Source organism: Prionailurus bengalensis, chromosome D1 (genome assembly GCF_016509475.1).
Source record: "Prionailurus bengalensis isolate Pbe53 chromosome D1, Fcat_Pben_1.1_paternal_pri, whole genome shotgun sequence".
Classification (NCBI taxonomy): domain Eukaryota; kingdom Metazoa; phylum Chordata; class Mammalia; order Carnivora; family Felidae; genus Prionailurus; species Prionailurus bengalensis.
In genome coordinates this window covers 102,854,246-102,877,414 of record NC_057346.1, presented here as the reverse complement: position 1 = coordinate 102,877,414, position 23,169 = coordinate 102,854,246, and the positions used below count along the sequence as shown (strand labels likewise).

General features: G+C 54.4%; 2 protein-coding genes across 2 annotated transcripts in view; one reads left to right on the top strand and one right to left on the bottom strand.

Annotated features, from left to right (window-relative positions):
- The first annotated feature begins 1,141 nt into the window (after positions 1-1,141).
- Positions 1,142-5,149, top strand: LOC122483777 (proteoglycan 3-like). Its single transcript, XM_043581152.1, has 6 exons — positions 1,142-1,217; positions 1,543-1,683; positions 2,122-2,435; positions 3,116-3,247; positions 4,060-4,171; positions 4,971-5,149. Exons 2-6 carry the CDS (start codon positions 1,623-1,625, stop codon positions 5,027-5,029), a joined length of 678 nt encoding a protein of 225 aa, XP_043437087.1. The 5' UTR covers positions 1,142-1,217; positions 1,543-1,622; the 3' UTR covers positions 5,030-5,149.
- Positions 5,150-8,803: 3,654 nt separating this feature from the next.
- The window catches only part of P2RX3 (purinergic receptor P2X 3), a 28,725-nt gene continuing 14,359 nt past the window's right edge, over positions 8,804-23,169 (bottom strand). The window contains exons 9-12 of the mRNA XM_043581151.1: positions 11,894-11,987; positions 11,512-11,577; positions 10,816-10,893; positions 8,804-10,381 (exon numbers count right to left, since the gene is read on the bottom strand). Of these exons, the coding sequence (XP_043437086.1) occupies positions 10,268-10,381; positions 10,816-10,893; positions 11,512-11,577; positions 11,894-11,987 (352 nt within the window). The 3' untranslated portion in view covers positions 8,804-10,267. The remainder of the gene's footprint in view (positions 10,382-10,815; positions 10,894-11,511; positions 11,578-11,893; positions 11,988-23,169) is intronic.

The window sequence follows — 23,169 nt, the reverse complement described above, 5'->3', positions numbered from 1 at the left end:
GTGCCCTCTTAAATTCCACATCTGAGGCAAGTGCCTTGTTTACTTCCCCTAGTGGAGACCCTAGTGGTGATAGAGAGCTGGTGGGAGATGGGGAGTGGGGGTGGGGAGGAGGGTGGCCCAGGGCGTCTGAATGACTCTGCATGAAACTTTCCATTCCAACTGCTGCCCCCTTGCTGGAAGAGGAGCCTTGAGACTGGACAACATGGCATGTTCTAGATCAATGAACCTCAACTGGGGCAAGTTAGTTCCCCAGAGGACATCTGGGAATATGGGGAGACATTTTTGATCATCATGACTGGGGAAGGTGCTACTGACATCTAGTAGGTAGAAGCCAGGGATGCTGTTAAACTTATTATGATGCACAGGACAGCCCCCCACAACAAAGATTTGGCTCTATATAGTGATAGAGCAAAGGTTGAGAACCTTGATCTAGATCCAGAGCATAAAAGAATGAGCATAAATTTTTCACACATTAAAGATGGAAAGAGAGAGAGAAAGAGGGGGGGAGAAAGAAAGAAAGAGAAGGAGAGACACAGACAGAAAGCGACAAAGACAGAGACACAGAGATGGAGAGACAGAGAGACAGAGAAGGGTTTCGAGCCAAAAAGACTTGCAAATCCCAGTTCTCCTGTTACGTGTGCAACCTCGACAAGTTGCTTTCTCTCTCTGAATCTCATTTTTCACATCTGTGAAATAAGGATAACCATACATAAGGTGAAGGTGAGGAGTCATGGATGTGATGCATTTAAAGTACCTGGTCCAGATAAGTGATCAGGAGGGCGGAGGCTCCCTTGGCCAACCACCTCTTCCCCACATGCTCTCCCAGATTCCTGGGATTCCCTACCTCATTAGCTGGGATATTCACCAGAGGAAGGCTGCTCCTGGGATTAAGGGGTATTGTTCAGACTGGGGCACTTTAGGGGTGGTAATAATGCCTGGACAGTAGTCAGCTGGGGTGTTTTGGAACACACTGGGGCATCTGGGTGCCCACATATGGAGCAGGCCTTGGGAGATAGGTCTCTGGAGTCCCAGCAGGCATCAGGGCTCAAGGGTGAGAGGACTGAGCAAGACTTAGTCTTATCAGCTCCACTGCTCCCCACCCCAGCCTGAAGCAATCATCCTGGCCTCTTCCCACTTCCCCAGATGCCCAGTATAAGAGCTGCCTCTGGGTCCCAGCAGCTAGGAGCACTGAGAGTGGAAGCCTCAGACTCCTGGAGGTGAGTACCTGACCCAATATGGCATGCACCTCGGAAGCCTGTCCTCAGGCCACCATCCTCTCCCCTCATTCCCCAGCATGAATGACAGTGGTCCTGACTCTGAGCAGGCTTATTCCTGCAGGGGCAAGAGTCTGAGCTAAGGGCCGTTCCAGGGAAGCGGTGATGGCACTTTCAGAAAAAGGGACTTTTGTACTTGAGCTGACACCCCATGTCCTTTTCCTAATTCTCCAGCTCAGGGTCTGTTCCCCAGGGGTTGGGGGAAGGGAAGGAATGCTCTAGTTTGTCCCTGAATCAGCCAGTTAACAAGAATTTTGTCTCTTCTAAGTGCCAAGAGCTGTGCAGACACACAGGACACCCACAAGGAAGGAGGTTGGAGTTGTGTCCCCATCCCAAACCTGAGTGGATATGAAAGGCCCACTGCTCCTGCCCCTTCTCCTCCTGGGGACAGTTGCTGCTTTCCATCTGGGTAAGCATCTCCTTCTTGTCTTACCAATCTTTCTCTTTTCTCCTATTTCCTGTATGTTTGTTTTTTTGTTTTTTTGTTTTTTTGTTTTTGTTTTTTTTTGCCTCATGGGGCCAGGGCCACAGTCACCCCTCTCCAGTTGACCCAGCCCATCTCTGATTAGCCATCTCCTCAACTTAAAATCCACCCACCTGTGAAGATGAAGGGCTTTTCACAGGTGCCTCCACCTACCCCCACAATACGCATCTCGGTGCCAGCCAGAAGTTAGCATCTCATCCATTTGTGCCTATGACCCAAATGTTCTCTCCTCACCCAACACCAAGGAGATCCAGGATTAGCTCCAGATGGCTCTAGGAAGGTTCAAGTAGGGCCTTTGGCATTGTCCATGGTCCTGTAAGAAAGGAGACCCAGAACTGACAGCAGGTTACCTCTCCTTCCCAGAGAATTCTGCCCGCAGTCCGGACAGCCATGAGATACAAGTGGATCTGAGTCAGAATCTGGAAGGTTCAGGGGAGCAGGGAGGAGACCTGGCTCTGACTGATGAGATGATTCAGTCAGAGGGAGAGGAGGCCAAGGCTTCCAGCTGTCAGGTCACATCTGAGGACGGGGAGGCCATGGATTCGAACCTAGCTGCCCTAGACAAGGACTTTCAGTGCCCCAAGGAAGAAGACGTAATTCGAGTTCCGAGCAGTCCTGGGTGCAAAACCTGCAACTTCCTGATGGTGCGGCAGGCCCAGGAATTTCAATGTGCTCAGGTAAGTGGCAGGGAAGCTACTGTGGAGGACTGGGGTGGGGGTGGGGGGAGGAGAGACTCGATTCAACCTTCTGTTCCCTTTTAGATGAGTGGTTCTCAAAACCTAGTGTGCGTCAGAATCCCCTAGAGGTCTTGTTAAAGCACACTTCTGGGTGAGCAAGTCTAGGGCAGGGCTTGAGAGTTTGCATTTATAACAAATTCCCAGGTAATGATGGTATTGTTTGTCTGGGGGGCGGCACTTTGAGAACCACCGATCTGGAAGGAAGGCTTTGGTTTCAGAGACGCCTGCGTTTGAGCCTGGCTCTGACTCTCATGGGCCGTGTTACTGGGCGAGCCACTCCACCTTTCAGAGCTTCAGAACCTTCATTTGTAAAATGGAGATAAACAGTACCAACCCACTGGGGTTGTGGTGGGGATTAAATGAGATAATACGTGGGGAGTATTGGGAATAGTCTCGGGGTCACTAAAACTCTCCACAAACGGTAGCTATGACTATTCTGAATATTCGTAGTCGTTGCAAAAAGTTCCTGACAACACAAAAGGGAGCCAAACATGGGATTGAGAGGGGCAGACAGGTCTCTGATTTCTGACCTGAAAAGGGATGAGAGGCTCTGTCCTGGAGACCCAGAGACTTGAGAAAAGCCAGCGAATTCTCTACCCTCCATTTTCTTCTTTCTGCAGAGTATCTGCAGGAGGTGCTACCAAGGCAACCTCATCTCCATACACAGCTACAACTTAGATTATCGCATCTTCTGCTCAGCCAGAGGACTCAACGAAAATGAGGTCTGGATTGGAGCCATCAGCCGGGGCTGGGTAAGTGGAGCACCAACTTCGGGGGACAGGAACTTCTTTCTGATTGCCTCAAAGGAGCCTCTGCTGGCGTCTAGCCTCACCTCAGCAGCTGAGATGACCTTGAGGCAGCAGGCCGTGAAGTGAGAACCGATGATGGTGGGCATCTGGTCTCAGCTCCTTGCTCAGTGACTGTGTGCTTGTAGCCTGAAACGTGCCCCCAGTGGACATATATACACCAAAGAACTTGGCAGTTGTTGTAAATCGGGGTTCCTCCCTCCCTCTGTGTTCTCACCTTCCCCCAGAGCTGGCTGTTGAACATTTACCAGCGCATCACTGGAGTCAGGAGACAGGCTGCATGCTCGGCTTAGTCACTTACTAGCTGAATGACTTCCTCGGGGCCTCAGTTTCTTTATCTCTAGAATGGGGTCCTTCTTCTCTCAAGGTGGGTCTGGGGTCATGGATAAATGAGTACCATGATGCTCGCTGCTCAGGTGTGGTCCGTGGACCAGCAGGGGCAGCAAAACAGGTAGCTTGTTAAAAATGCCCAATCTTGGGCCCTACCCCAGACCTCCTGGATCAGAATTGGCATTTTAACAAGATTCCCGGGAGATTCGTATGCACAGTAAGGCTTGACAAGCCTGCTTTGTGCGACAGTTGGGAGTCCTGGTTGCTCTTGCCTTGTCATGGCCTGCAAACCCTCAAGGATGGGTCTCTGGGGTATCTGGCTCCCCGCTGGGTGGGCAGTGAGAGGAGAAAGGAATACTCAGCATTTTCTGGAGCCCCTGGCTCTGTCTCTCTGGACATCTGTACTCTTACCCGGTCTATCACTTTAGTTCATGAGCCAGAGCTTTCAATGGATCGATGGGAGCTGCTGGAATTTTGGATACTGGGCCTCAGGGCAGCCTTTCCAAGGGCAAGGCAACTGTGTGACCCTGTGCACCACAGGTGAGGGGGACTGGGGCCACGGGAAGGGGAAGGGGAAGGGGAAGGGGTGGGGGTGGAGAGGTAGACTCTTACATACTGTCCCTTTGAGTTACCCCAACACACCTCCCCAAACTCACACCTTCCCCCGGTTGGGGGGACATGTCCTCTGTGAGAAGGGCCGGAATGTAGGGATTCCTCAGAGCAAACCCAGGTGATGGGGAGCCCTGTCTGGGAGCTAGCTGGAGGCTTTCTACCCTCACTGACAGAGCTAGGCTCAGGGCCCGGGGACTGCTTTCCTTGCTCTGATAGGCGGAGTGACTAATGTGACAGATGAGAGTAGCAGATGTGAATGTAAGATACGGACGAGGGACCAAAGAGAGATGTGGGAACGAGGGCTGGCTGACAGAGAATTCGCCAGCTCGGAACAGCACGGATGCCAGATGTGAGGGAGCTGGCACCACGGCTCAGACTGCATGTGCTGGAGTAAGACGGTAACCATCCGCCTCCAGCTCTGAGACCCAGGCAGGTTATGACCCCCACTAAGCCTCAGCTTCCCGATCTGTGAAATGGGGGTGAGGGTAGCACCCACCTGCTGGCGTCACCGTGAAGATGAAACGGAATAAAGCCGTTAGCAGCACTCTCCCTGCCCCCTCCCCCCCACCCCCGGGGGAGAAGAATCACGTTAGCTGGTGGGGACGCGTGGGAACCACAGCGGCCAGATCATAACCCCGGCGGGAACCTGGATCCGGACCCGTATGTGGTGCCTGAGGAGGGGAGGACGGCCACGAGCGGCTGACGTCACTGTGCTCTCCGTTGCTAGGTGGTCACTGGCGGCGCGCTTCATGCCAAAGGCGTCTGCCCTTTGTCTGCTCCTACTGAGCCCGTGGCTGCGGAGCCCCTGCCTCGGATCCCCCGCCCTTCGCACCCTCCCGGCCGGCCCCCGAGGCCCAGCTCTGTCCCCCAGCCTCTTCTGGCCATAAACCCAGACTTCCCACAGCATCTCCTGACTCCGTCTCTTTATTGCCCACGCTGGAGGGCCCCGGGTGGGCGCCGGGTGGCCAGGAGGAAGGGCGGCCGGGCGCCGGTGGGGGTGGGTGGCGGTGGCTGGTGGCCGAGCCCTGACTGGGCGGTGGGCTTTCCACCACCCTTCTCGGCCGGCCGGATTCCCCCCCCCCCTCCCCCAGGCGCTGGGGGTTGGCCTCATTGGTGCGGTGGGAGACAGGCCCTCCTGCTTTGTTTGGATCCGGGATGGGGAGCAGGGTGGGGTGGGAGGGGGGGTGGCTTTCCAAGGTGGAGGTGATGTCGCCCATTGAAGAATTGAGGTGTACATGGGGTGTGGTGAGAGTCCACCCGGGTAACCACGTGAGAGGGAGGAAGTCTCACCTAGGCCCCCTGCTCCTCTAGACCTGGATCTTCCTGGCCTCAGATACTGGCCCCTACTTTGTATTCTCCCAGCCACCAGCGTGTGAGTTCACAGTCCCCAACTTCTGAGATGTGTTCTCCTCTCTATTCCCAGGTGTGTCCCCTCCCCCACTGCAATTCCCTCTCCCTCCTCCCCATTCCCAGCTTACCTCTGGAGAGGGAACACTTCTTAGGAGGGAGCTGCTTCCACCAGGAGGGCCTTGGGGGCAAAAGTTAGAGTCTGGTGGCCATGCGGCTCCCATCCTGATTGCACAGCCCGGGTGCCCAGCTTCTTTCCCTCACCTCACTTCCTCAGCCCCTGGGGACACCTAGCCAGAACATGTTGCATCTCCAGGCATGATGCTGGGCTCCGGGAAGGATCTGGGCTTGAGAAGCAGGAAGCTCGACCTGGGACTGGGCATTAAGAGGGCAGAGAGCCCAGGGTTGTTGGAGGGGTGTGGTAGAGAGAGACAGAGAAAGAGAGAGAGAGAGAGGGAGAGGAGAGAATGGAGACAGAGAGAAAGAGATTGAGGCAGATAGATAGAGGATCCACTTATATGCTTCTTGGGGTATAGCTCTACATGGGGTGCAGGGAGAATGTACAAGTATTTTTGTAAGTGCCCAGCTACACGTGTGTATATGTATCTTGGTGTGTACACGAGTCAGTCTTTGTATATCTGTCTTTATCTGTGTATACATGAATCTGTATTTGTAAATATATGCATAAATCTGTATGAGTCGGTGTATATTTGTGTGTGGAATGTGGGTATATTTTCAACGTCTCTGTATATTTGTGGATATGCCTGGATGTCTGTGTATCTCTGTATAGCTTTGCACCCTTGCATGCCCGATTCTGCGCGTGCATGTGTATGTGGGTACTTGTACGTCTTCGACCCATATGTTTGTGAGTGTGTATGTATGTGCATGTCTGCCATACCCGTGTACAAGTCTACGTTTGTGTGTGTCTGTGTGTATCTGTTTAGGCACGTGATGGGATGCAGAGCTTCAGGAACCAAAAGCACAGTATTCTCAGATGTGCTTTGGTTCTGAAGGTGCTGGAGTTAATGGCATAGGACAGGAATAGAGAACCACAGGAGAAGTGGAAAAGCAGAAGGTGGGTCCCCTGAATATCAGCAGGTCCCTGGCAACCGGACAATGAGCCTGGGCATTGCGATGAACGTCACCGATGCTGGACCCAGGGACTACCTGTAGGTACCCGTCTACCTTAGATGGACATCAGGTAGGAAGCTCCTAATCACAGCATTGTTGGTCTTCCCAAGGGCAGAGAAAGGGGGCTGCCTGGGGGCCAGATCCCCACCCAAATCCCTGCCTTGCATACTTCAACAAGCTAATTCTTGATGCTCGGCTTCTAAAAGAACCGTGGAATCTGGCTGTGGGTGGTGGGAAGGATGGTCAGCAAGGGAAGCTTTGCACAGGGAGCTCTGGGTCCGCTATTTTGGCTGAATGGCAAGCTCCCTCTTATCAGCCTCCACTTCTCTCCTTGATGGGGAACGAGCTGTAGCCAATGCCAATTGCCCAACATGTTGCCAGGCAATACGAGAGATAGAGGGAGGGAGGGGAATGGAGAGGAGCTCAGATCCTTGCAGACTGAAGCTTGCTTGAGGCACGATAGGGTAGATAAACTACCCCTCAAAGGTCCAACACTGTCAGTTAGTGGGCCTTAACTTCAACAATTATATATTCATATCTTTGGATGTTTAAGGCCTTTCCAAGCTTCAACAATTATATATTCATATCTTTGGATGTTTAAGGCCTTTCCATCTTGAAAAGCCCTTGATTGAAAAAGCAAATACTCTCAGGAGAAGAAACTCCCAAGAGTGTTATCTATTAATCCGTCTGGGAGGTTGATGGGTAGCTTGCAGAAAACAAGGTTTTGTGAGAAGGAACACAGAAGGGAAGGAGGTGTGTAACTGTCAGCAGCCATGGGCTGGGAGGGTTGTGGAGAAGAGAGGCCATTAAAAGTGGGGATAATGAGGCAGAGGGTGGTGTCTTCACTGTTTCCTCTTCCTGAGGACCCAGGAAGGCTGTTCCCCAGTATTCCTTGCGGTGAAGTTGGGGTCTTAGTCATGCTAGTGAGCCTGGCCAAGGCAGTGTGGTTGGAAGTGACATAAACCTCTTCCGGGCCTGGCCTTTCGATGGTCCATGAGCCTCCAGGTCCCCCTTCCCTGCCGCTCTTGACCTGGGCGCCCATGTGTCTGGGCACACCCACCAGGTGGAGGGAGGGGGCTGTCTGACCCACTCGGTTCTATTAAATCATGAGGTTTTGAGGTTTTCTGGTTCCTGCGGCCTAGACGCCTAGTTTAGCCTGACACATAGAAGGCGCCAAGAGATTTCCTGGGTTTTCTCAGCTGTGGCACGGAAGTCAACCTTGCAGACCCTGGAGTCCTAACGCTCGGGCTTCGAGGCCTGGCTCTGCCAGTCTAGTCCCTCCTCCTTACTAGCCTCAGCCCCCCTTCTGTACGATGAGGGTTGCAGTAGAGGACATGTGTCGCGCCCTGGGCCCGTTGGGCAGTTAGCTTCTACGCGGAGTCATTCAAGATGCAAGGGACCCGCTAGGAGGGAGCGTGGGCTCCAGTTCAAACTTCCACGGATCCCAGATTTCTTTCTCCATCCGACAGCCACGGCGACCTCTCCAGGGTGGATGGATCTCGCCACGATGCAGCAGAGCCCAGCCGGCAGCGTTATCACTACAGACAGCAGCCTTCGGCCTGGCGCACCGAAGCCGTGACTTAGCGCAGCGTGGCTCGCCCGTCCAGCTCACCCTCGCGAGTTCACACGCTTGCGGGTGGGCCCAGGGGCGGCTGCCGCACCGAGGAAAGGGAGCACAAGGTTGCTTCAGGCTGCTCTGCAGGGAGCCCCCCTGTGAGCCCTGCTGGGGATGCCTGTGAGTCTCCCCGCTCCAGAACCGCTGCCTCCACCGCCGTCTCTGCTGGTCAGATCTCTGGACGTGGCCCGACGCCGGAGGGCACCCCCGGGGAGGTGTTACCCCACCAGCTTGAGGGTGAGGTGTGTGTGGGGGGTGATGGGCCTGATGCCTTCTCCCCTGGTGGGGGAGGGGGGGGGAATCACTGGATTCAGGCCTTTGCGAGTGCCCGCTGCTCCCGCACTGGTCCCTTCCGAGTGACCCCCAAAGCTGCCCCCTCCCCGTCTCCCTGCGTCTTCCTTAGAGGGGCGAGCCCTCCATCCCTAGGCAAGCTCACTGCAGCTGAGACCACAGAGTCATGTCTCCGCTCCAGTTTTTCCAGACGTGGTTTTACTGGGAGGTAATGAAACTGATTACTTTGGGGCCTCCCTCTTGCAGGAGCCCCTTCTGTTACCTAATTTAGTATTATTTTAAAAAGATACCCCAAATTGTATATCCTTCAGGCTTCCTAAAGACCTAAATCTGCTCCGGAACTCTGCCCCGGGGAGATGCCCGGGCATCTTACGGGAGGCGAGCCCAGAGTGGGGGAGGGGGTGTCAGGCTGATGGAGGTGTGTGGGGGGACCAGATGCTTCTCCAGCGACCTCTCTGGTTCCTTGCTCTTGCTTCCTTCCCTCAGCGCCCGGACAGCTGGGTTCTCCCTTGGTCACTGACTGTGTGACACAAGTCATTTCCCCTCTCTGGCCTCAGTTGGCTCATCTGTACACGGGAGAGTGGGATGAGAGGGTTTCTAGCAGTAGAAGACTGACCACTGATTAGGGCCATGTGGGGGGTGGCCTGGCTGGCCAGCAGCTCACAGGGCACTGGGCCTCACTGGAGCTTGTTCACTGGTGTTGCAAAGAAGCACCACCCAGCTAGAAAAGGGCCCCGGGGTCTGGGAATCACACCCCAGCCTAAGGGGGTGGGGGGCTAGTTCCACTCCTGGAGTGAGGGGGCCCGATGCGTGTGAGTATGTGGGGGTCCCAGAGAGAGAAGAGAATGGTCCTCTCCTGGTTGGGGATGGAGCAACGGAAAACTTCGCTGACAGTCATGCTTCCTCTTTCCCTCTGAATTGGGGATCCACTCAAGGCAGAGAAAGAGACCCCCACATCCCTGTCTAACTGATCTCCCCTAAAATGGGTCCCGAGTTCCTGTTGAAAGCATGGGGCTTACTCTTTATTAAGCTGAACCTGACCTTGGTAGCTGTGGGGAAGGCTGAAGCAGCTTGGGGGGGTGGTGGGGAGGGGACAGATGCCCCCGGGGAGTTCACGCTTCCCTTGTGGGGTTGTGGGTGATGGGGTTAGATGTGGGTTTAAATCCCAGCTCTCATGCTTCCTGGCTGTGTGGCCTTGGGCAAATGACTCAGTCTTTCTGAGCCTCAGTTTATCTTCAAAACAGGGAAACTAATATCTACCTCATAGGATTATTCTACGGGTTAAATGAGATAATGTGCGTGACACTGGCGGGCACTTAGTAGTGCCTTGTGGCCACTCATTATCACTGTTGTTCTCTCTACTCTTGGGAAGGGGGGCAGCTCAGGTGCTACTGCCCTAGGGGTCCAGGGAAGCAGACAGGGGCGAGGCAAGGGGTGAACCGGAGAGTGAGGTCTTAGCAGGGAGGGCTACCTGTCTGCCAGAGCACTGCGAGGCCCAGACACCTGGGTCCAGTGTAGCTTCCTGGGGTGAACAGTAGAAACGAAGGCCCCCCTCTCTGCCTCCCCCCCTTGCCTAGGTGGGTGCCCTAGTGGGAGGCCTGGAGCCCAAGGGTGAGCAGATGGAGCCCCGGGAAGGGGCCCTAGTGGCCGATGGAGTAGGCCCCCGAATCTGTGGACCGCTTCTCCTCGGTGGTCTGGTCGCTGGGGTACACTGTGTTGGCCGAGGCGGTGACCTTCAGCGTCGTCTCGTCCACCTGCAGATAGAGAGGCTGGCATTATCGTGCTCTAACTACGGGGAAGGTCCTCCTGTGGGGACCTCACTTGGCAGACACAGCAGGTGGGGCTCATGGCCTCCTTATCCAGGAGCTCGAGCAAGTCTGCGTGATCCCAACAGTCTTTCCATGCACCCCAAGGGCAGACAGGAACCTGAGCTAACCAGAAACGGAGAGGGGCAATGAGCAGATGGGGGTGTCGGCAGTGATGACCCACAGAGCCCCCAAGGGTCTCCACAGAGCCCATTCTTGGCCAAATCCCTCTTTTCTGGACCCCCAACTTGCACCAAGGCCCAATGAGCTCCCCTGAAGAAGTCCCCAAAAGGGGGAGTGATTGAGAGTCCCTGGGGCCTAGTGCCACTCCCTGCCCTGTCCCTCCACCTCTCATGCACCTGCCCCCACCCTCCCCAGCTCACCTCCTCAAACTTCTTGGCTTTGTACTGGTCGGCCCCCTTGAGGAAGTTCAGCAGGATGATGTCACAGAGGACGGTCCCCTGGAGGAAGAGGCAGGGCGAACTCAGTGGGGCTGCCCTGCGAGGAGAGGAGCGGGCTGGCAGGAAGCAGCAGTGGGCACGATTGCCCTCAGGCAGAAAGCAGGCCAGGGGCCGGGAGGAGTCCTCCAAAGACACCTGACTGATGTTTCCACTTGGAAAGATGTCCAGGGGTTTGGCAGAATGTCTTCATCACCCGAATCTCCAGCTCCTGGCAGTGACCCCAGACCAAAATGCAGGGAGAGGACTTGATGGGAGAAGCGGAGGGTGAGGGGGTAGGAGTCCCTGGGAGCAGGGCTCTGTTCCTTAGGTCTGTGGACTCCTGGAGTCTCCTCCCTCACCTTCACGGTGTGGAACAGGAGCTCTGAACCAAGTCTGTCCCTCCCGCAAACGGGGAGGTAATGAGCTCTCTGTGACTGGACATGTTCACTCAGGACTGACCCAGTCTGGGGGTGGGGGACAGTCCCCTTGCCAGACTGAAGCATCTGGCAAGAGGTCAGGCTTTACATTCTAGGCAGAAGCAGGGCTTACCTGGGCCACCATCCCCCGCCCCCCCGCCCCCCCCAGCTGAAGCCCCACCTTGACTGGCCTCCTGTCTGAGCCTGGAGGGGCTAAACTCACCACTCCCACGGAGGTGAAGGCTGCCACAGAGCTGATGATGGTGGGGATGATGTTGAACTTGCCAGCCTGCATGCACAAAGATCCAGGCGAGTGGGCAGAGGGTCAGGTACGAGGTCCTGAGGCCTGAGACCGAACGTGGACTCGCAGCCAGAGAGAACCCATGGGTGGAGGGTTCTTGGAGGACCAGCAGGCCCCAGCCCTTCACGCCCCAGCCCAGGCAAAGAGACTACAGATGTGACTAGCTGAGGCTCTCAGAGCTGGTCAGTGGCAGGACCTTGCCCCCCCCCCTGCCCCACCCCCACCAGAGGAGGCTCTTCGGGGCCCAAGACCGGTCTGGGTGTCCTCCCCTGTGCCCCGCCGTCACCCCAGCCCGAGGACTCACATTCCCGTACACCAGCACGTCAAAGCGGATGCCAAAAGCCTTCAGGAGTGTGCGGTATTCGCTGCCATTCTCCAGCTTGTAGTACTTGGCGAACCTGGAGGCCAGAGGCGGCAGGTGGGTCTCCCTGGGGACTCCTACCTGAACCTTCAGAGTCCCCTGGAGCCTACAATCCATGCTTACTGAGCGACTCTTATCGATGGTTTTGCTGGACGCCTGCCACCGTCCTCCCTGTGTGGTTAGCTGGCCCTCTGCACAGACGTCATCTTCAGGGCTTGTTACAAAGGCAGATTCCCAGCCCTCCCCCAAACCTGTGGAATCAGCATCTCTGTGGGTGGGGCCTGGGACTCTGCCTTTTTAAATAATATCCAGAGATGATTCTGATGTGTATGAAAGTCTGAGCTGTGCTGGACTCCACGCATCTTCAGTTTATTTGTTTGGGTATCTCAGGGCCCAGCTCGCAGCAGATGCTCCCCTCCCATAGGCTTGTCAGCCTCCTTGGGCTCAAAGCCTGGCTCTGCCACTTATCGGCTGTGCAACCTGGGGCCGGTTCCTTAACCCCTCTGAGACTCAAGTTCCTCCATTATTATTGGTCATAATATAGAAGTCCTGCTTCTCAGGGGTGCTGTGAGAATTGAATGGAACCCCACACCCAGGGGTCTAGAACAGCGCCTGGAACACAGTATGCAGGCAGGAGATGTTTGCCGATGTTGGCTGTTATTACTGCTGAAGAAATACATTCGCATTTATAGAGAGGCTTTAAAAAGCCCTTTCAGACACCTTGTCTCCTTCTACCCTCGTCACAGACCTGCTGGGTAGGGATGTGACTGCTCTGTTTTTCAAGCGAGGCTCTGAGGGGGGTGAAGTAGCCCAAGTTCAGGACTATATCCTCTACACCTTCTCTGCCCGGGCTGCTGGGTGCCAGGAACCTTGCTGGGAACAGGTTAGAACGATCACCTTCAAAACGGGGGCCCCGAGCACCTCACTGTGAAGATGCCCTGGGAGGTGAAGGGACTGCCTGTGGCTTCACAGTCAGTAAGCAGGTGAACTGCATTTGTTTAAAGCCGGTCGATCCTCCCCCTGCCTCCTGGCCCCCTCCCCACGCCCTGCCCATGCTAGGCAAAACCCTAGTGTCAGCAAAGTGTAATCTCTTAACCCACGGATAAGTGTAATCTCTTAAAATGGGCTCCTGATGCCGGTGTCCCAGGAAAATGGTGAGGGTCAAGTGAGATGATGGAGTGAAGGGGCTCAGAAAACCCCATAGGTGTGTGGGCCTGACACGGGTCTGATTTGGTGCCGCGGCTGTGTCCCCGTCAGTGTTTCTTTTTCTTTCTTTCTTTCTTTCTTTCTTTCTTTCTTTCTTTCTTTCTTTCTTTCTCTTTCTTTCTTTCTTTCCTTCTTTCATCTTTTAATAATTTTATTTTATTTTTGAGAGAAAGAGAGGGAGAGAGAGACAGAGCATGAGCAGGGGAGGGGGCAGAGAGGGAGGGAGACACAGAACCCAAAGCAGCCTCCAGACTCTGAGCTGTCAGCACAGAGCCCGACGCGGGGCTTGAACCCACGAACCACGAGATCATGACCTGAGCCCAAGTGGGAAGCCCAGCAGACTGAGCCACCCCGGCACCCCTTCCCTTCAGTGTTTCTGATCCCCACAGGTTCCCAGGCCTCTCCCAGCAGAAAGAGGAGTCTTGAGAAACTCCTTCCTTAAAGGGGTTTCCCAGACTGCTGTGCTGCCCCTCCCACGGCTGTTTGCATTTTAATCTGTACAGCGGGGAGAGTAAAATGCTCAGCCAAGTGCTGAGACAACAGAGGGATCACGGGTTTGGGAACAAGATCATCTTGGGGAAGAGTCATCTAAACTTATAAAATGTCAGCCACTGTCTGCTCTGGCTGTGGGGAATTTTGGAGTTAGGCAGAAAGGGTCCAAAGCTCCACTCCATGTTGGCAGGTTGGCCTTTTATGTGACCCAGCCCTCAGGGTTTCACTTTTCTTGTCTAGGAAGAGGGGGTGCTCATGTCCCCCCTGCAGATCTGTTAGTGACAGGGGTAAACACGGAGACCCGTCCTTTGGGACAGACACTGTCGCGACACTTGTCGCCATCTCTGGGTTGGACACTCTGCCCTTCTCTGCAGGGCCTGGGAACCTGGTCTGCAGAGCCTGCCTCGGCCAAGCTCCCTACCCTCTGGTTCCAGGTGGGTGCAGCTGTGAGAGGCATCCACAGGCCATCAGAGGAAGAAGGGGTGAACTGGGTCCGGAAGGAGTCTGGGCCCCACTTTTCCCATGGGGAAACAGCCAGTGTGTGTGTGTGTGTGTGTGTGTGTGTGTGTGTGTGTCCCCCGCATGGTGCACCTGTTGCCCCGGACTGAAAAGTAAGGCTGAAACCTAGCCAGTGAGGGGAAGCTTCCCCAGGGAGCCTGACCTGGGAACGAGTGTCCTGTGGACTCCACAGCCAAAAGGGGAGGCAGGGGAGGGCAGGATGATCTTCTGGAGACGGAGACCCAGAGTAAAAATGGGAGTGGCCCCAGGAAGGAGGCTGAGAGGAACCCAAAGACCTAACCCTAAGACGCAAAGTCTTGGAGGATGGGGACAGAGGGGGGGGCTGGACCCACCTCCAAGATATGATAAGATACGGTCTGGGTGGCGGCGGAGGGCTTCACAGACCAGGCAGAAGGGAGTGGACCAGGCCTCACCAGCAGGAGGGGGATGCAAAATAGACCCCAGAAAGGAAGTCACTCTTATGATGACGAGGAGGTCCAAGAATACAGTGGTCCAAGGAGGCCTCTCAGGAGATTTTAAAGAAGTCCAGAAAAGAAGCATCTGGAATGGACAGAGGCTCCAGGAAGTCCTCACTGTGGCTTTCAGGTTGGCCTGAGAAAAAGTGTAGACCATCACCTTCTCCACTCCTGTTAACTGAATACCAGAAAATATGCAAATCTCTTAAGACAAGTATCTCACGCAGTTAATCTCATGAAGAAGGGGCGAGGACCCATTTTGTAGATGGGGAGACAGAGGAGGAGGTGACCTGCCTGAGCCGGGATTCCAATCTCTGCCCTTAATCCTGAATGTGCTGCCTCCGAGCTCTAGGTGGCCAGTAAGGACAGAAGCAGACCTGGAGCCAGATCTCAAAGCCCGTCTGTATTCTGTGTTCTGCTCACATCCCTGGAGAGCTCAGGCACCTGCTGTCCCACAGGGACTGGGCCGGGGTGGGACTGTGGGTCACAGGTGTTTGGGGCAGGGCAGAGGCTGGCACTGCGCTCCCGAAGTCTGCATTCCCGGCTTGAGGCTACCGTCATGAAAAATGCTCTCACATTGACTCGGAGAACAAAAAGTCAGCATCCTGGGCACTACGTTCAAAGCGAGGGCTGGCTAAATTTATCTTGGGAAGGAATGTGAAGGAACAGGGAGAAAAACCAAAGCAGACTTGGTTTTTCTCCAGCACCTGCCTTCCAAGAGGCAATACGTATGATAAGATCATTATCTCACCAACCACCCACCCTCGGAGGCGGGTTGGCAGGGACTGGTTCTCTTCCTGGGTAGGAGGGAGGAAGCACGGTGCTCAGGGAGGGAGGGCCCAGGCTAAAAGCAGGGAAGGGCCCGGGAGTCCTGACTTCTGCTCTCGAGTGTGGCCGGTGAGTGTCACGGCATCTGGCCCAGCCCTGTGGCACCAGGGTCTGGGGTGTCCTCTCTCTTGGCACATGGCTGGACCATACTGCCCGCCCTCTTGCATCGAACTAAGGCGGGGGCCTTGGCTACTTCTTGCCAATGGAACGTGAATGGAAGTGAAGTCTGCCAAATGTGGGCTGAGGTGTGTTGGAACATCGTACCTTGTTTATCCTCTCTTTCCTCATGGCCGGCCACTGGGGAGCTAGGGGTGAACTCAGGCCCTAGGGGAGACTGATTCAAGAGGTGACGGGAGCCCAGCTGCCCGAACGACTGTGCTGACCCAGTGTGAACTGTGCCATGGGCAGTAAACAAACATTTGTGTGAAGCCTCCGAGCTGAGGGGGTGTTTGTTACAGCAGTTAGCAATATTTACCCTGACTGTTACAAACATCCATAATTTTCTAGCTGAGAGACCTGGGGTTCAGGGAGGAGAAGTTACCCACCAAAGAACGAAGAGTGAGTTAAAATTGGGGAGTTTTGGGGGTGCCTGGGTGGCTCAGTCAGTTAAGCATCTGACTTCGACTCGGATCATGATCTCACGGTTGGTGAGTTCGAGCCCCACATGGGGCTCTCCGCTCTCAGGGCTGAGTCTGCTTCAGATCCTGTCTCCCTCCCCACCCCCAAATAAATAAACATTAAAAAAAAATTAGGGAGGTTTTCAAGAGTAGCCAGGGAGAGAGCAAATTCCAATGATGCCACATGGCTAGGATTTTCCCCTCCAAGAGTCTTGGAGGTCTGGGCGTGGTTCTGTGGCCTTTGACTAATTTTTCCACCCTGGACAAGCGGAAACCTCTCTGAGCTTTCTTCCTCAACTGAGCGGTGAGAACAGAAAGAGCCACGGGGAGGACCGAAAAGTGCCTAAAGCTTGTCCCTTTCCTTTCATATCCTAGGATCATGATACATGAAACACTATCTATCCTGGAGAGAGTCCTACCAGTGGGAAGAACGGCCGGCACGTGCTCAGTGCTTACTATGTGCCCGGCACTGTGCCAAGTGCATGACACTTACTAGCGCATTGAATACTCAACCCTGTGGAATCGTGCACTGCTGCTCTTCCCATATTACAGATGAGGAACCAGGATCACACAGGTTGAGCAATTTGTGTAAGGTCCCCAAACCACCAGTCGGTGAGCAAACCTGGGATTCAAACTCAGGCAGTCCAGTGCCACAGCCCACACTCGTAGCCAGCATTCTAGACTGTTCTTTTTGCTGCCTGACTTCTGTGAGATCCTGGCCAATTGCTTTCAGTTCTCCAGTGGGGGACCTTCTGTGTTGGGAAGGTGGGTCTCTCGACCCAGAGCCAATGACCCAGAGTCACTGGCTGGGAACAGAACAGGAAGCACACGCCGGCCATGCAGTGTTGGGAGAGGGATGCCCAGCTTCCTTGTCTGTAAAGGGGATGGGCTGAGCTACACCGTGCCCGGCCCTGATTTCTCCCAAATCCTCCGATTCCTACCTCTCCAGCTTTGGTTTTCTCAGCTGGGAAATGCGGCTGGCAAGAGCGACGCCACCAACACCCCGCCGGGCCCAGTCCGCCTTCCTCACCTACTGGCAGATGCTCCCTCGGTGCCAGGCACCAGAAGTAACAGCCACACCACCCTGCCTGCCTTCCTGAGCACACCTCATAGACACGGACTTCTTGCCTCTGCCCATGCTGTTCCCCTCTCCTCCCTTCCCACCTTGCAAACTCCTATTCATCCACTAGGGCCCAGCAGATATTTAGAGCACACCTACCCTTTGCCAGGCACTGCGCTAGGCACTGCTGATACCTTGGCCAGCTCTGCTCTCCTCACAGGGAGAGAAATACTAACAGCCACACATTCCCCTAAGTAGCTAAAGCCCAACATTGGGGCTGAAAAGGAGAGAGCACCATTCGAAGAGCTCGTCGAGTGAAGAGCTAGGCTGAAGAGTCAAGGAAGGCTCTGTGCGAAGCGACATTAAAGGTGCGACCCGGAAGGAGAGGTGAGACGTGAGCAGGCCAGAGGCGGAGGCAGCTGTCCTGGCTGAGGGAACCACAAGCCCTCTCGCGCGTCTCTTCCCGAGTCCACACTCGGCGACCTCACGCTTGTAGCTTCGAGTTGACAAGGGAGGCGTATTTACACCGCAGAGATGGGCAGACGCGGGGAATCCGGTGTCTCCTTTTTCTCCAGAGCTGCTTTGTCAGCGTGGGGCGGAGGCTGTAACTGTAACGAGCTACCTGTCTTGCCTCTGCCCGGCCCCGGGGTCTCTGCCTCAGCACCTGCTGCCCCAGACTGTGGTTGACAGTTAGGACTCGGAGGCAGACCCCACGCTCTGCTGTTGCCCAAGGGCCTACCAAGTGCAGTTGTCGCTGGTTCCCCAGATTCCTGACATCCCACAGACTCAGTTTAGCCACGTCGGCCTCCGGTTTCCCCCTCCCGACTCGGCCTCTCGGAACGCTCCCGTTCTTTAGGTGGAGCTGCTCGAAGGTGGCAGCATCGGGCTGTTTGTCTCCCAAATAGAAAACATTTATATGTGGCAGGTGGCTGGGTGGGAGAGTAGGCGCTGTCGGTGGGAACCAGCCCCTGTGGCGGAGAAGCGGGGACAACAGCAGAGACGTCATATGTGCGGAGTGCTTCGTCCTGCTGAGCGCTGGGCCCGAGGCTTCCACACTTCCTGCCTCCCCAACACCTCACGGCCGCCCAGTGCTCTGGCCGTCGGTGGAAGGGCTTTGAAACGACACCGTCCTGGGCTGGCACCGCGGCTCCCAATTAGCCCTCATCAGCTGAGGGAAAGTCCCTCACCTGGGTGCGTCTCAGTCTCCCCAGATGTGAAACAGAGGTGCCGGCAGGTGCTATGGGCTTGTTATGGAGGATTCTGTGAGCTGCTGGGCGTGAGGCACAGGGCTTTCGGGGAACATCATCCCATGATCATCGGGCTGGAGAGAAGAACGGCCGCTCTGTTCCTGCTCCTGGGCCTGCCGGGGGCACAGACGGGATCTGAGCCCGAATGCCCCCCCCTTGCCGCTCCCCCGGGACAGGGCCCAGAAAGGAGACTTCGTGGCGGCCTCGGGGTGGCGCAAGGACTTGCTAAGCTGGTGCCCTGTGAAAACAGCTGCTGGGGAGAGAGAGCTCGGCTGGGGCCGCAAGGAGAGAATGGAGCTGGACGCCTGAGGCTACTGCGCCCGGAAGGGGCAGGGAGCCTGGGGGGCGGCCAGGCCCGGGCTGCAGCTGTCAGGGTCGGGAGGGTGTGTGCGCGCGCACGTGATCCCTCATGCCGCGAGCAGCGATAGATAAAGAATGAGTAAGTACAAACATCAATTACCGTAATAAATCATTTGTCAGATGTGCTTCTGCTGGGCAGGGTTGAAAGTACGTTCCGATGAGACAGGTCCATAAATAACAGTGCACGCTTCAGCAGCCCGACCTTCCAAAGCCTCTCCCCAGACACCCACAGGCACTGGTTCAGACTTCTAGAGCCTGAAGGGGCCTTAGCACCTTTGAACAGCCCATTTCACAGAAGAAGAAACTGAGGCCCCCGGAGGGGCTGAGACTTGCTGACGATCACACTGAGCATCTGGGGGGTCAGGGAGCCTCAACCACAGCCTGCAGGCCTCCTGCCTCACTCCCCCCCACCCCGGGGGCTCTCTCTGCTTCACCTCTGCTTCACCTTCATTATTCTTGGCTCGCTCCGGCACAAAAGATTTGTCGTATAAAACATTTTGTTATTTGGGTTCAGGTTTGTATCATTTCCACTTGACCATAGGAACTGGTCTCGTTCACGTTTGTATGAGCCACAAAGCCTGATATAATCTGGAATTGGAAGAGATTTTCAGAGCCCTCCCCTCGTTAGCCACAAGAGGCTGGCCACCGCTGCCCGCTCCCGGGATCCCCCCAGAGAGGCGAAACTCGCTGCCTTCAGAAGCAGCCCAGTTCCAGCCTGGGGTGGCTCCAGCTCTTAGAAACGCTTCTCCACGCTGGGCTGACATTTGCACCAGTCAGCAGTCAATAACCGTCTGCTGAATGGAGAAGGGTTTTATCACAATGTACAAATCCCTTGGAAGCTCTCAGACATCTGTTTAGAAACGATCCCATGGAGTGATGGAGATTCCTTCCTAAAGCAGGGACACGTAACTGTCACAGCCGCAGAAAAAATAGCAGCAAACTTGCGGGATCCGGGTTGGACTTGTAAGGGAAAACTAGGGCCCGGAATGTGAGTTTCCAAGTGAAGGAAGTGGTGTTCCCAGCAAAGCTTTTGCCTGGTGAGAAGCAGTTTTGCCAGCTGAAATACACTTTTACAGTTGATTTTATACTGATAGGAAAATATCTCCTGGCAGACTCACTGCATGGGGGGGGGGGGGCAACATCCTTGGAGCTGGGACACCTTCCCTTAGCGAAGACCCCAAGCCATACTTACTTACTCATATTCTCGGAGCCTAATCAGCTTCAGGGGCGGACATTTAAACAATGGTTTGTTGTTGATCTTTTTACATATTACTATTGATTCATCTTTGATGAGGCAGGGAAAGATCAACGGACACACAGTTGGAAGAAGTACCTACCCGAGAGCCAGGTGGCTAGCCGTCTGTTCCGGGAGTAATCTTTGTAGCCTCAGTTTCCTCATCTGTCAAATGGGGGTAACCGTACGGTCCTACCGGGATACTTGTGGTTACCAGCACAGGCTCTGGAGGCTGTCAGAATTTGAAATCCGGTCCAGCAGTATTTGCTGTGTGGCCTTGGGCAGATAATGAAACCTCTGAGCTTTCAGTTTCCAGCTATAAAATTCTTCAGAGTTGATGAGATAATCCACAAAGAGCACTTGCTAAGTCCCTGCTCACTGGGTAAGCGCTCGGTGAGGGTTAGCCATTATATTCTACAATAAAGTTGGTTGTTGTGTGGATAGGCTAGACAGGAACGTTATACAAGGCTGTAAAAATTCAGGATCGCTCCAGTGGCCTCTCTCCCACTTCCAGCTAAACAAAGGGAAGAGGAAAATGGATCATGGAGAATTCAAGCAAAATACACCCCCGTCGAAGGGGCCTTCGAGTGTCTCTGGGGAGATGACGGAAATGGCTGCTTTTAACACATGGCTTTTGGAAGGAGAAAAATCCAGATTGCAGAAAGAATGATCAAAGCCAAGGGCACACTTTCGATTCTGTCTCTGTCGATTGGCCTAAGATCTTGCTGATCCGCACGTTTCGGCGTGGAAACAGAGCAGGTGCCAGATTTCCGAGCTTCGTGGGTACATTTCCAACACGAAGCGATCACTAGAAACACCTACCGCATGAGGAACATCTCGCAGCTGAACAAGTGTTTTTTGTCCCAGACACCAAGAGAGGAAATCCAAAACCGCCTTGCCTTTTAGTTGCAAAGCTGTCTTAGCAGCGCTCAGGGGGAGAAATGCGAATCAGACGCTGCTGAATGCGTGCCCTTACTTCTCTCCCATCATCCCGGCCATCCATCGCTGCTGGGTGTCTCTCTTCTGGTTGCTTCCTTGTTGCAAACGATTTGAAGGCGGCAGGTGTGCTAGGGGCACTGGCTGTAGATCAGGTCCCTGGGTTTGGGCCCCGATGCACCTCTTCTTTAAGCTGTCTACTGTTGGGGGGGGGGGTGTGTGGGCGTGAGCTGTGAATCCTGACAAAATAGGTGTGAAAAGGCTTTGCAAACTTAACTCCGGGGGGCTCTTCTTCTGAGGTCTGGGGATGGGCTTTTTAAAGATCTTCAAAGTCCTGGAATCTCTGCACAGAAACGCAGAGAAAAAGCACTGGAGGGAAGCTCACCAAACTGTCCAGGACATTAACTTCCTGTAAGGGGAGCAAAACTGGAGGAGTGAAAGGGAGTGTCTACATATCGCTTGGATGTATTACTCTGAGGATGCATTTCTATCTTATTTGTGGAAATAAGGTGTTCCTTTTTTTTTTTTTTAAGAAAATGCCTGTCTATGAACATGTGCATCTTATGGGGCATTTGCTCCATGGGCTCCTCAGGGGCGTATGAGGGTTAGAGACCTCCCTGTGCTCATGGAGGACACCCCTGATCCACACTCCTGCCTCGGGCATCCTCAGTCCGTGGTTTGGGTTCTGGCTTCGGGTGGAGCCTGGCGGGGTCACAACTCCTGTCCTGACAGCAGTGTCTCCAGGTGTCAGTCACTGCTTCCTGCCCTCGCCCCTTCAGACCCGGGCAGTCACCGGCGTCCGGGTACTGGCCCCAGGCTCTGCGCTATCCTTTGCGGTTTTCCTACACCCTGCCCACACCTTTGAAACAGTCCCTTCATTAAACTCTCCTCAAATTACCCAGTTTGCATGTGCCATCTGTTTCCTGCTGGGACCCTGACTGCTATAGTATTTTTAATCCGTTTTTGTAACCATCTCTGCCCATATACTCATGCGCACTCATGTACATTCCCTGACAGCGTGTTCACACACACACACTCATGGGCACGCTCAGGCACACAGTGCACTTACACACTCACCCGCACACTCACACTCATCCCCTAACAAACACACCCACTCCCTCAAAACCTTACCCAATACTCACATTCACATGCGACCCGGTCTGCCTGCTCCCAGCACTCTGGTTAAAATCCTGCTCTGGTGCACCGAGGGTCCACCTGGGATGCAGGGACCTGGCCTTGTCTACACCGCTGCCACTGGGGTGCCTGTCACCTGCACACCACTACACCGGTGACTCTCGCCAGTTCTTATTTTTGGAAATGCTGTACTTCGTCCACTACGAGTCCGGATGGACCCACCGATGGCAACTCTCAATGTACTTGGAAAGAGGCTTCATAAAAATACCACATTAAAGAGGCTCCTGGAGTGTTCAGCCATACAGAATAGACAGAGGAGTAAAAATAAAATCGTTCCACCAAGTTTCAGGTAGGGACAGATGGCAACCTCAGGAGATCACACAAACAAAGATTAATTTAGATGGACGGCACCACGTACTTTGGGTAGAAGTCGAAGGGAGACACGTTCTGGCTCAATACGAGGTCACCTTTCCAATCACTGGAGCTGTCAATGAGGGACAGGCCATCTTGTGAGTGTTACAGCGAGACTGATAACGGAGTTGGGACAAATGACCTCTCAGGCTCCTTAAGGTGTTCCTGTAGCCTTGGGCAAGTCACTTCCCCTCTGAAATTTCCACTTCCTCATCTGTAAAAAGGCCCCCTCAGTCTAGGGGTCTCCCAGGGGTCCTCATTGACTATACATTCTCTCAATCTCTGATCCTACAGAAGAAGAGCGGCAAGAAGGAGGGGGAGGGAATTTGGAAAGGAGCTGCAGAAGTAATTAGTGATGGAAATGCGAATCTCTAGCTGCCTCTCGTCTGAGTTTGCAGATTAAAACAAGGATGACTCTTGGCTGAATGATTCCATTCCCTCCAGAGCGAATGGCAACCGTAGGACGTTGAAAAAAAAAAATCTGGCCTGTGTTAGAGACGGAGCAGCAGGTGAATGTGTTTGGGGGACAAAAGGCCAGACCCTGAATTGTGCCTCCAGCAGCCCCTAGTCCCTTTAGCCTCTGTGGACCTCAGATTCTTTGTTTAAGTGAGGATGAAACTGTCAAGCACACAGGCATGTTTTCCGGAGGGTTAACACATAGGAATGTCCGTAGCTTTCGTGGATGCATGGAAATCAGCTGAGAAAATAGGGTTGTGTCCA

Bases quoted from the DNA above. Each gene is read 5' to 3' on its own strand.
- LOC122483777 (XM_043581152.1), top strand. From the start codon at position 1,623: ATGAAAGGCCCACTGCTCCTGCCCCTTCTCCTCCTGGGGACAGTTGCT. The intron at 1,684-2,121 runs GTAAGCATCTCC...TCTCCTTCCCAG, and splicing joins AGTTGCTGCTTTCCATCTGG to AGAATTCTGCCCGCAGTCCG. The intron at 3,248-4,059 runs GTAAGTGGAGCA...CTATCACTTTAG, and splicing joins GAGCCATCAGCCGGGGCTGG to TTCATGAGCCAGAGCTTTCA.